The sequence below is a fragment of the Seriola dumerili genome, unplaced genomic scaffold, assembly GCF_002260705.1.
Source record: "Seriola dumerili isolate Sdu_G_001 unplaced genomic scaffold, Sdu_1.0 BDQW01000111.1, whole genome shotgun sequence".
NCBI lineage: Eukaryota > Metazoa > Chordata > Actinopteri > Carangiformes > Carangidae > Seriola > Seriola dumerili.
This window is the reverse complement of record NW_019174366.1, coordinates 1,452,139-1,464,337: the sequence shown is the minus strand read 5'-3', so window position 1 is coordinate 1,464,337 and position 12,199 is coordinate 1,452,139. Positions and strand designations below refer to the sequence as shown.

The 12,199-nt window shown below is 41.7% G+C and overlaps 1 protein-coding gene across 1 annotated transcript in view; it reads right to left on the bottom strand.

The window, feature by feature from the left end:
- Positions 1-11,192, bottom strand: part of ablim2 (actin binding LIM protein family member 2) — a 92,900-nt gene extending 81,708 nt beyond the window's left edge. Inside the window, exon 1 of the mRNA XM_022747769.1 lies at positions 10,916-11,192. Within this exon, the coding sequence (XP_022603490.1) occupies positions 10,916-10,928 (13 nt within the window). The 5' untranslated portion in view covers positions 10,929-11,192. The remainder of the gene's footprint in view (positions 1-10,915) is intronic.
- Between the last annotated feature and the right edge of the window lie 1,007 nt (positions 11,193-12,199).

Genomic DNA, 12,199 nt, shown 5'->3' with positions numbered 1-12,199 from the left:
TAAGGTTCCTAGTTTGAAACTCCTTAATAAAAAACATGGCACACGGTGTGATCTGGGAGTGTTAATCTGGTTAATTGGTTCATTCACTGGAGAGCTGCTGAAGCTCACGGGGACAAAGAGGAGGAGGAAGAGCAGGAAAGGAAAAGAGAATTGATGGGAGATAGGTGGGAGGGAAAAAAGAGAAAGGAAAGGAAATGAAAGGAAATGAAAGGAAAGGAAAGGAAAGGAAAGGAAAGGAAGATTTGGCAACTGCAGCCACAGATATATTGAACGCACAGACAGCAATCCAGTCTCCACAAACAATAAATCACAGCACAAGAAACACACACACACACACACACACACACACACACACACACACACACACACACACACACACACACACACACAAACACTCAGGAGAGAGTGAATTGATAAATAATTCACAGACACCCATTGATCTTTGTGTCTCTCCCTCTCACCACACAGCAGTAATCTGATCCAGGTTTAAAGTGCAGAGTTAGCTCTCAAGGTAGCTGCACACATTCCCATGATGCATTTGAACAACACAAAGGACGACATGTCCTGTTTCCTCCTAACAGTATCTACAAATAGCTGAAGTAAACATATGTTCATGACATTAAAATTGTTGTTGGGTGATTAAAGGGACTCTAGGCCAGTATGAATGACAGAGTGTCCTTCCCTAAAAGATGACCCTATAGGTCGATTGTGCAGCAGCTTATTATGACCCACAGTCACGCAGCCGTAGTAATCATGACAGTAGCAGAGGGGAGGGATGTCACGAGATCTGAGTCCATGCCAAAATTCTGAAAATGTGATGGTACCTGTTTTTCAATGGTACAAAAGACGTTGTAGGTTCGGAGGGAGGAACACCGGGACTGGCAAGGGCAGATTCATCAGGGACAAGTTACAGACGACCAAAAGCCAGTATGAAAACGGTGCCACAGAGCATTTGAAAGGAAATGGAAATGCAGTTGTTATACTGGACTGCCATGATGAAGAGGGAGTTTAGCCCAAATGCAAAGTTCTTGATTGACCAGTTGCACTAAATTGTAACCTTCAACCGTGGTCATAAGTGAAAGATTCACATCATGGATATGTACGTGGTATGTTCTTGTTCTTTTCCTCTGTGCTCTCTCTCTCACTCTCTCTCTCTCTCTATCTCTCCAACCCAATCGGTCGAGGCAGATGGCCCCGCCCACCCTGAGTCCGGTTCTGCTCGAGGTTTCTGCTTATTAAAAGGAAGTCTTTCCTTGTCACTGTCGCCTAGCGCTGCTGTTGGTGGGAACTGTTGGGTCTCTGTAAATAATATTATAAAGAGAAGGTCTAGACCTGCTCTATTTGGAAAGTGCCTTGAGATATTATGTTGTGAATCGGCGCTATACAAATAAAATTGACTTGACTTGATGAAAACAATATTAGTTTCCATCACAGGGTGTCTGGGCTCACCCTTAAGGACAAGGTAAGGAGTTTGGAAATCCTGACTAGGTTCAGAGACCAACAGCTGCTCCTTCACTCCTTCATATTGAAATAAACCAGGTGAGGCAATCCGCCATTTGATCCTCCGCAGGATCCACCAGGACGCCCCCAGGACGTCGCCCTGCTGAGATATTCTGGGCATGTCCGACAGAAAGAAGACCCTGAACAAGTTGGATGGATTACATGTTCTGTCTGGCACGGGGACATCACCTGAGGATCCCACAGAAAGAGTTATGACTGGGGAGACGGACGTCACTTAGTCTGTGGCCACCCAGATCTGGATGGATGACCTGTTACCTGACCTTTTAGGGCAATTTCCACATGTTTTGAATCATATTCTATAAGCTTTTAATTCAACACGTTCTACAGTCAGTCAGTCAGTCAGTCAGTCAGCAGGTTGATTCAGAGTCATACAGTTCTGTAAATATATAACAATACAACAATGTGTTGATATAAAAAAATGTACTTTTGAATACTTTGGTATTTTTAAAATCAAGTGCTCCATGACCTTAACTCGAGTAAAGATCTGACTGAACAACTTTCCCTTGTACTGGACCAGGAGGATCTATACTGAGACTCAAGTAATGAAGTTGTGTACTGTTCCCACCTCTGCCTGTATGTATGAAGATGTTTAAGATTTCCAGGCTATTTCTTGGGAAAATGACAAAAGTCACACTCGCTCCACTGAAGCAGCATTTAGACATATGATGGGACACTCAAACTCCTTCACTAAATGAGGGGAGAAATATATTCACTGCCACTAGATCTCAACCGAACTGAACAACTGGGAATTTGTGTAAATTCTGAACCTTTAGGGCGGAGTGATACATGTAGTTAAAAGTCCCAGTGCTGTTGTACTCTGTATGAGCACTCATGGAATGACTCTCGTCCAATCACATTACTTGGTCAGAACTAAAGTGAGTTTGCCATTTTCTAGTGCTGTCTGGATGTATAGAAAGAATTATTATACCCAATATAGTGAACTCATAGTATCCCACAATGCATCATGAGAAGTAGTGTACAACCGATGGTCACTAACCACGCAATATATACCATCATGCATTGCGCTGGCACTGATTGACAGTGGTGAAAATGACCTGAGCAGTGTCCGAAGTGTTTTTTCATTTTACAGATGAGCTCACTATATCGTCCTCTACATAGAACGCCCTGGATAGTGAGGAGGGAGGAGTGAATGAGTGAGTGATTTTGGACACAACCAGTATCCACCAGCAACACACCAAAGGGAATATCTTTGGGGAGAGTGCTGTTCAACCCTTCCAGTAGAGCTCCACACAACAGGAGAATGTATGACAAGGAGCACTGAAGCTGTTCTGGAGGCTCGTAGTGGACCAACACCTTATTCATGTTGGGTTTCCCTTTAATCACACATGATTATGTGATATATTAGGCAGATTAAGAGCTCTACACAGGGATTCAGACGGAAAAATGCTCTGACTTACAAAAACAGAAGGTAGAATGACTTCACCATAACGCAACACATCCACCTACTGCCAATTATGCAGCAGACAGTTTCAACAAACAGGAAATGAATGCAGAGACAAAACTGCAACAAATCACATCACAAACACACACACTCCAGATAATAATAACTCAAGCTGTCAGCGCAGCTGCTGCACTCACACACCATGACTTTGCATTTATGTGTGTATCAGTTGCAATCCCTTGGAAGTTTAACATTTCATCCTCTGAAGAATCACATGAACAGTTTTCTTGTCAGCTTGCCTGGACTTATTAAATCAACACAGTCTGCTACAGCTGCGTTAACACAGCCTGTCACTAGGGATGTCACAAGAACAAATACTTTGGTACCAAGTAAATTCCAAAATTCTTAAAATGTACATGTTTTTCTACAGTATAGATTTAGACTGGTAATGATGAGGGCAGTATAATAACCCTACAAGCCTGTCATCAAACTGGTAGAGAAGAAGAAGGAGGCGGGCACAGTAAACAATAACAACAACATGTGGAGTGGCAGCAGCAAGTGCGGGTCCACCAGAACTTTACATAGATATTTTGCATTTGACACAGATCACAGGGAGAAGTTACAGACGACCAAAAGCCAGTCTGTAAACAGTGTCAGACAGACAGCATTTCAAATGAAAGCAGGAAACACCTCAATCTGACCTAAGCAGCTCAGAGACAGACATCAGATCTGCACACAGCGTTTCAGTTGTTCACTTTATATCAACATGTCATCAAAATGACACGACCTCTGTTGCTGCAACGTTTCACAAACGTTCGCAAAGGCTAACGTTAGCTGGCTACATCCGTTACTGTTCAGTCTGTCGGAATATAACGTACGTGCGTATATGCACACGTCTGTGTGTGTTTGAACACTGCGGTGCAGCAGCCAGCCAGTCAGCTGTATCGTGTTTTCTTTGCTGTGATATTGAAGTAGGTATCATGAATCATGGTATTGGTATCAATGACCAAATTTCTGGTATGGTCACATCCCTTCCTGTCACATAACTCTAAGTACTGCATCGCACCGCTCCCAGTAAAATGCATGGCCGACGGCTGCTGTCACACCTAAATGTCACACGCTCAGCATGCTCAACTGAGAAGTCATTTAAAAGGAAGCTCCACGCTGCATGCTGGAGCTGTGAGGTACGACGAGAGGAATGAATAAAATATGACTCAGTGGACGAGCAACATGTTTTGAGGAAAACAATTTGCAGTAGGATAGCTTCAGGGTTCTAATTTCTTTTTGAATGATATTTCACACTCTGTTGCAGTTTTAATCATTCTTCTTCTTTTTCTGCTTCAGATTGAGTTCAGCTAGCGGTTTCCGGTCTTAAAACTAAGCACGTCTCAGTACACAAATATCTTCGTATACAAAACCAAGAATCTGATACCAAACGTCTCCCTTCACAGTGAATAAACATATTGTTAATGTTAGTGTACCCTTTAAAACTTCTGAGTTAGTATCCCATGATGGTCAGTGTTGTGCATGAATGCTCTAGTTGAACATCTTAATTGAAATTTTAGCCTAGTTCATGCAGGCTAAATATTTTTTTTTTATGTTCTGCATAGTAAATAAATAAAGAAAACATTTGTGAACAGATCTGTTTTGAGCTGTCCTGCTACAGAAGAGATGAATGTGAACTATTTCATTTTATGGGGCCGTGAACTTAGATCAAAATTCAAAATTGTGAGCTATGAATGTGAACTATTTCATATTAATATATTGTGTATATTGTATGGGCAGGGTTACATGATTAGAATATTACATCAGCTTCAGTCCACAAATATCAGCTTTGAGCATCTGAAAACTGATGTGACCAAACTATTCAGTCACGCAGGATAAACAACATGCCAGTCCTGCCTCCATCAAAGGCCCATGTAAAACAACAGGCTGCAGGGAAATGTCACAAGCCCACACCACGTAGCAGACTTAATTACTACTGTGTGTGTGTGTATGTGTGTGTGTGTGTGCGTGTGTGTGTGTGTGTGTATGTGTGTGTGTGTGTGTGTGTGTGTGTGTGTGTGTGTGTGTGCTCCAATGCAGGGGCTTAGCACCACTGAGGTCAGCCAGTATTTATCCCAGTAAGAAGAGCTGTGGTGTCAGCCTGACTCCAGTCTGGATCTGCCCACCAGTTGTGTCCACTGTTATTTCACTCAGCTGTGCTGGGCCACTACTGCAGCAGCTGGAGCACGACTACCATTGGCAGAGGAATAAAATTAAAAGAAATACTCAGTTTACACTTTCCCTTTCGAACATTTAGACATTTCGCAATGTGAAAAGTAGCCTGTAACTAGTAGCCATGTAGCTGCTTCAGTTGCAGGGTCCTGGTTCATGCTGGTTTACAGTCACACTGTCATGGCTGCTGTGAAGGAGCTATACTTTAGCTTTACATTAGCTTTATGCTAGCTGCTCTAAATACGAATCAGTTGTCCCTTTTTACTGGGAGAGAATCCTCTGCTGCACAGGAAGAGATAACAGCTTCCTGAGACACTTTGGAAAAGACACTTTGTGCATGGACTGAGTAATAACCCTTGAACATGCAAACTGAACTTTGTATGGATCCATGCAGCCCCTAGTGGCCAACTGGCAGCAGATTTTGTACAGCACCTCAGAGTCATGTGTCAAACTACTGGGTGATATCAAATGATTAATCGGCTATAGGCTTTTTATCTGCTCCAAACTATTGTTATTATAAATTTAAAAGTCCACTATCAGTCAACCTCTGCTTTCAACTCAATAACTTTGCCTCTGACTTTAGTTTCACATAATAAAATTTTTTTATAGTTTGGTATCAAGTAAATGAGATTACAATATTCAAAGATTAATAGGCAATGGATAATTAAAATAATCTTTAGTATAACCTATTGTTAATAATGTTCCATTCTTATGGGAACACATACATGGATGTGGTACTCAGTACAGCAAACAAATAAACCACCAAACAAATTACATAACCCAGATGGAGCACAGTGATTGGTCAGCATCTGCCTATCTTTGATATTCTCATGTATTATCTCCAGTTATGAACACATTCATGCAGACGCCCCAGTATTTTCACTTTCACAAACACATTGTCGAGCACGAGCTGCACCTGTGTAAACACCTACATCATCATTCTTAACAGAGAACACACAGGAAGGCACACACACACACACACACCCGGGAGCCACGTGGCCTTCAGCAGTGTCCGTGTAGTGTAAGTGTTTTCATGGTGTTTTGTTGACAACAGAGAAATACAGTAACACCAACCCACACTTATTCATTTCCAAAAATCAATCACATGTCTGTGTCAGTACAGAGTGGAGTTAGTACATGGTTAGCTTAGCTTAGCATAAAGAATGGAAGCCTGTGGAAACAGCTAGTCTGGCTTTATACGAAGTCGAAAAATATAGCTACAAACAGCAGTAAAGCTCAGAACATAACAAGTCTCCATTTGTTTTATGTGTACACAAACAGAAACATACAGTTAACTATTTGCAGGGAGTTATATGCTGTTCATCCATGTGCCCAGGACCTCTGTGGAAGGTCTCCAACTATAGCACAGGACCGTGAGTTCAGGCTTTGGTCTTGGCACGGGCACAATGGTACCAAACGTGGCAACCTCACTGTGTCAACAAAACCGCTGAAATCTCCCCACAGTCATTGTGCACGGCTGCTCCCCGACAAATAGTTCGATGCAACATGTTGATTGGTGAGTTTTAGAGGTGTTGGTAGCAGTATATTTTAAAGTTAGCTCTTTTCCCCTGCTTCCAGTCTTTATGCTACGCTACGCTAACCATGCCTGAGTCCAGCTCTGTACTTCACAGACAGACATGACATTGATATGGATCTTCTCATCTCACTCTTGGGAAGAATGTTAAGAAGCAAATTTACCAAATTGTTGAACAATTTCTTGAAAAGACAGTGTCGCTCTGAGGGTTGGGTTCGGGTTCAACTTTTCTTTTTTTTTTTGCCTGTCTGCATCACCGAGCTCCCCGTCCATCTGCTGGTCCACTCGTACCATGTTCGCCTGCATCGCTCCATCTTCCTCGCCCTGGCCCCTGGAACCAGATCTCTCTGCCTGCTCCACTCCATCGTCTTTTCTGTCTCAACTCGCGACATCTTCACCTTTTCAAGTTTACAATAAATCTGTGTTTGAACTTTTTACTGTCACGTCTCTGAGTTCTGCTTTTGAGGTCCAAACTGCAGGTCACAAGCTCAAGATCGACTCACCAGCAGCTGTGCAGTGTGATGAAATACTCACAAGAGCCAGGTGTCAGTTCCACTGGCCAAGATAAAATCACTGTTTTATAATTGGACAGGCGCTTTGAGAAGGTGGTGGAGTCTCGGACCAGTGTTTTACCGCTGATGATACTGATGATGCTGAGGATGAGCCAGGGTGAAGAGTGTTGAGGCGACATTCCTCATCTGGCTTTGTAGCACACTGGCAGTTTTACAAAGGAACGGGAATCCACAGATAGATTAAATGTAAGTTATATTGATCCCAGCTGTCTGCCTCTAAAGAACCAGTCGTCAGGATATCACCAAGTAGGTTTGTTGATCAGACGTGTCCTTAACTGACCCGTGGCAGTAATCTGAGCTTGATTTAACAGGCTATTCTCTCATTATCCATCCGCTACTAGTCACTGATAATTATTCCTTGGGGGAAAGGGGCTCAGTCCTGCTAATGTGTCTCAGCACGAGGCCTTTCAATAACCCATTCTAACGTCACTCTGAACTTTCTGCTGTTCCACATACAACGATCAACAAAAGATGAAGTGTAATTATATTTTTCTACAATTGAAGGAATGCAGACTGGCCTGCAGATTGATTCTATTGCTCAACTTTGTCTCAGGGCGTGTTCATCATGCCAAGCCTGTTCTAAGAAGTTTATTTAAACACCAAACCTGTGGCCGGGTTTACGCCGTCAAACACAGGTAGCACTAAAGAAGACACCTGTGAATACAGATCTCAGTTTTCTCTCAGAGACTCTTCTTTTTCAAGCAGAACATGTTCTGGACTGAGGGCTGGTATTTTATTTTACAAGAACCCCGTTGGGTCACACAGGATTCTGGTAGGATGCCACGACAAGTTACACTGAGTTAGGTTCAGGGTGGCTCAGGACAAGCACACTGTAGTCTCAAGAAATCTTTGGTGCGATTAAAAAAAAAAAAAGGATTTAGATAATCTAAACTATGCCCAGGTGATGAAACGGTAGGGTTGTACATACGCTTTAATTCTTGAGAAGAGGCCGTCTCACTCTGTTTGTATGAACTAAAGAAACAGTTGACTTGTGGTTGTACATGGTGCTGTACAGTGGAGCGTCTTCCCTCACAAACTATCTTTGACAAGTGTTACCAGTGGTGTGAAGAGCACACAAAAAACCGACAACAGCCAAGTTTAATTTAGGCTTGACATGAAGTTAGTGACTGATTGAACATGAATTAGTGACAGCTGATACGACGCACCGCTTTTAACTAAGATGAGAAGCTGCAGCTGACGTTTTCTACACTGCTTTGCTAATGATTATTAGCTCTGGAGCTAAGTGGACCTATGTATCTCTCCTACCCCAGTGTACAAAACTGTCAGTCACCGCTGCACCTAATGAGTATTTCACTGTCACTTGACAGTTTTCACTTTCGCTTCCGCAGGGGGGGTGGGGTGGGGGTGGGGGGGAGTCGTACGGAAAGCTGATGGAACCAAGCATGCTGTGTGGCCTGGAGGACTGCACCTCTGCCTGTCACTGTCCCTGTGACTTCATGACACTTTATAACATTCTGAAGCACAGCCAACATGTAAGTGGACGTCTTGCTCATAAACAAGTTATTCAAATAACAGCAATTACCACTGTTTATTGAAATCAGTTGGATCTCTCTTTGCACACACACACACACACACACACACACATACACCTGACACACCTGACCAGGAGGGACTCGTACATGTGGAGACCAGCCGTCATCACACACAGGTAGAGATCTGAAATGAATTTTCTGCTCTTGTCCACTCACATATCTAGTCGACACTCCTCAAAAGGTTAAAGGTCAAACTGCTAAAAGGCATCACAAAGAAGGGAGACTAAGTTAAGACAAACTGTGTCTCTTGTTTGTCTACTCCCCCTCAGTTGACAGCGGTCTGCTAATTAATTTCTCCTGTCTCTTGACTCCCAGACGAACTGCAGCAGTCTCATTAGCAGCTCCCGCCGCTCTGCAAAGCATCGATGGGTCTCATTAAAACCAGAAGCCATCCATGCTTTCTGTACTGAAGAGTTGAACTTATGATTGGGTCAGTCTCTGTCATCAGTTATATTGACTCTGTGAGATTTTCTTTGCCTTAAAAACTGTCCTTAAAATACAATGTAATCCTGCACTTGCTACATTCACACAATGCTTACCTGCGGGACGCATAAAATGTCACTTAAAATACTCAGATAAAAACACCAAATTAGCAACTTTTATTGTTACATCTACGTAGTGGTTCATTAACGAGTGAAACTATCTGAGGTGAAATGATCTGAATCAACTGAATTAGAGTTGAATTAATTTTAATTAAATTTTTAATGTAACTGCTAACAATTGTGGCTGAAATTTGCAGCCATTTTTCCACCAGTTTGTTGACACTCTTTCCACAAAGTGAGAGAAATACTGCAACTGTTCTGTTCTATATACATATAACATATAACATGTTCAACATAACACACACACACATATATATATATATACTCCTGTTTACTTAGCTAAATACAATGAATTACAGTTAACCTGATGTAGGACATTCCCAAGACTGCTAACACAGAGGTTGATGTGAGGTGTTTATTGAGGATGAGAAGCACTAAAGGAGAAGCATTAGCTAATAAAGTGCTTTTGCTGCCATTTTGATTTTAACTCAGGGGTTGAAATATCTGGGCTGACTTTCCGCCTTCAAATTCTGACTTATCTTATACAAACTCATAGTTTGTGACTTTGAGACATTTCTGGGTAGCAGCCTGTGGTCGCTAGTTGTGATGGAGGTCCCTGAGGTGCTGTAACCGGGCCCTGAGGGCTCCTTAGCAAAATGTCAACTCATGTACGATCAGTGTTAAGTTACTTAAGTCAAGAATGACCACAGATTATAGTGATCCCTTAACCATAACACAATAATTGACACCATGAGTTTCACCCTAATCTAGATTTTTTGATTCTTTGACATTAGTCTCTATGTCATTTTATTTACAACCACACCCCACTCTCTGATTGTCTTTGATACTAAGAAGCTGCAGAACTTAGGTTCTCTATTAGTTCTTTCACTAAGAACATACATTTATTTACATGTAAAACAAACATGTGCATTGTTGCTCCAGGACTTGACAGAACACAGGCTCTTGTTACATTTGTTCAGTCTTCCTCAGGGACAAAGCCAGTTGTGACAGCAGCCTGCCAGGAGTAAGGCCCGCTGTAGACAACAGACATGCCTCTTTAAACCAGGAGTGACTGCATAGCGACATGATGAAAAGAACAACCAAATCCACTGTGGGTGTTTCTACATCCTCTCTAATTAGCCCACATGACATCCATTTTTACTGGGACAAATCTGAAACTGTCTTAGCAGCAGACAACCTCAGGCTTCATTGTATGGTCACAAATTTGCACCCAGATGCTGCTGCCTTCACTGGTAGATAAAGGATGACAAGATAGCCTATTTAGCGCTTCTCTCTACATTTTAAATGTATTGTATATAGCTTTCACACATATTATATTATATTATAATATATTATAGAGGGGGATATTATAGTGACGCCAAAGCAGGTGAAGAAATGTGTAAATCAGGACAAAGCAACCACAGACTCAATACTAATCAAAACAGCTACACTGGAAGCCCTGAAGGGATTTTTTTAATTTCATAATATTACTGGGATCGTTCCTTATGATATTAACAGGAATTTCCGCAACTGCAGAGGAAAGGCAGTGTACTGTATAAAAGAAATGCTCTCACCAGTGCTGCTCATGGTACCAGTCAGATGTCTTCTCCAGTCAGATGATGCACAGTAAATAAGCCACTATCCACATTGACAGTACATGGATGATGGCAGCAGCCGCAGAGCGCACAGACCTCAGCGCCAGCCAGCAGAATGAACGGGTGTTTTCACAGGAGTAGCCTACTGCAGAGATCCTGGCTGTCCCTGGCTGCTGAGGCCGCACAGATCTTCTGAAAACAGCCGCACTGTGAAGACAATGTCCCGCATACACTGCGGGGCTGCGCTGCCTCTCTACACAGCAGACAGTGCAGGTTGGGTGTGGGCGCACGGTGAAGAGACGCGACTAGAGTCATGCTAGATAGAAAAATTAACGGAGTTCCGATACGACATTTCAAAATAAAGGTCTGTCTAAATCTAGTTCTGTCGGAATAGGGACCAGAGAAATCCGGGATGGTGTTATAGGCAGCTGTATAGAAAATTCTGGAACGTAATAAGAATTAAGTGGCTTTTTCAAATCCATATAAGATAGTCTGAAGTAAATATAAAATCATTGAATAAAATGAAAATAATTGACATAAGACACATTATACATCAGCCTCTAACCAACAGACTCCAGAACTATCCAGTACTCCTGTGTCAGTTAGTTTGTGCTAATTTTTTACAACATATTTCAATATGGAATATGTAAGAATATAAACTAAAATGGGAATTAGTAGTTAAAATGAAAGTGATTCAGTTAATTAGTGATTAAAATCACCAATTAAACTTAAAAATGAATGGAAAACAACATCTATATCTTCATGACAGCTCCACACAGAAACACTTCAGCTGGCTGCTTTGAACACAGAGCTTCTTGCTGAGAGGTGACACTGCAAATCACTCACCACCACCATGGAATGTAAAGCCTACCACTGTTCATTTTGTACTGTAGTGGAGGAAACTCTCTAGCAAATTTGCAAATAATCAAATTTGCCAAAACTTAACTGACAGGCATTTAACCTGTGAGTTTTGGGTAAGGTAATAACTTCCGCAAAACTTAATGAATCAGTTGTAGACAATTTATATAATAATTTGCTATGCTGTTAGATGAATCAAAATGTGATCATTATTGGGGGGAAAAAATCAAGAAATCAGAAACATGTTGTTAAATAAAAACAATTATAGCATATTTAAATAAACAAAAATAGAGAATATTGTTCTGTCCAATGAGACAAATGTGTTTTGTGTAATTTTGTTCTGGATGTCCAAAATGCTCATATGTCAAACGCTCATAATCTAGGCCATATGCTTTTATTTTGAAA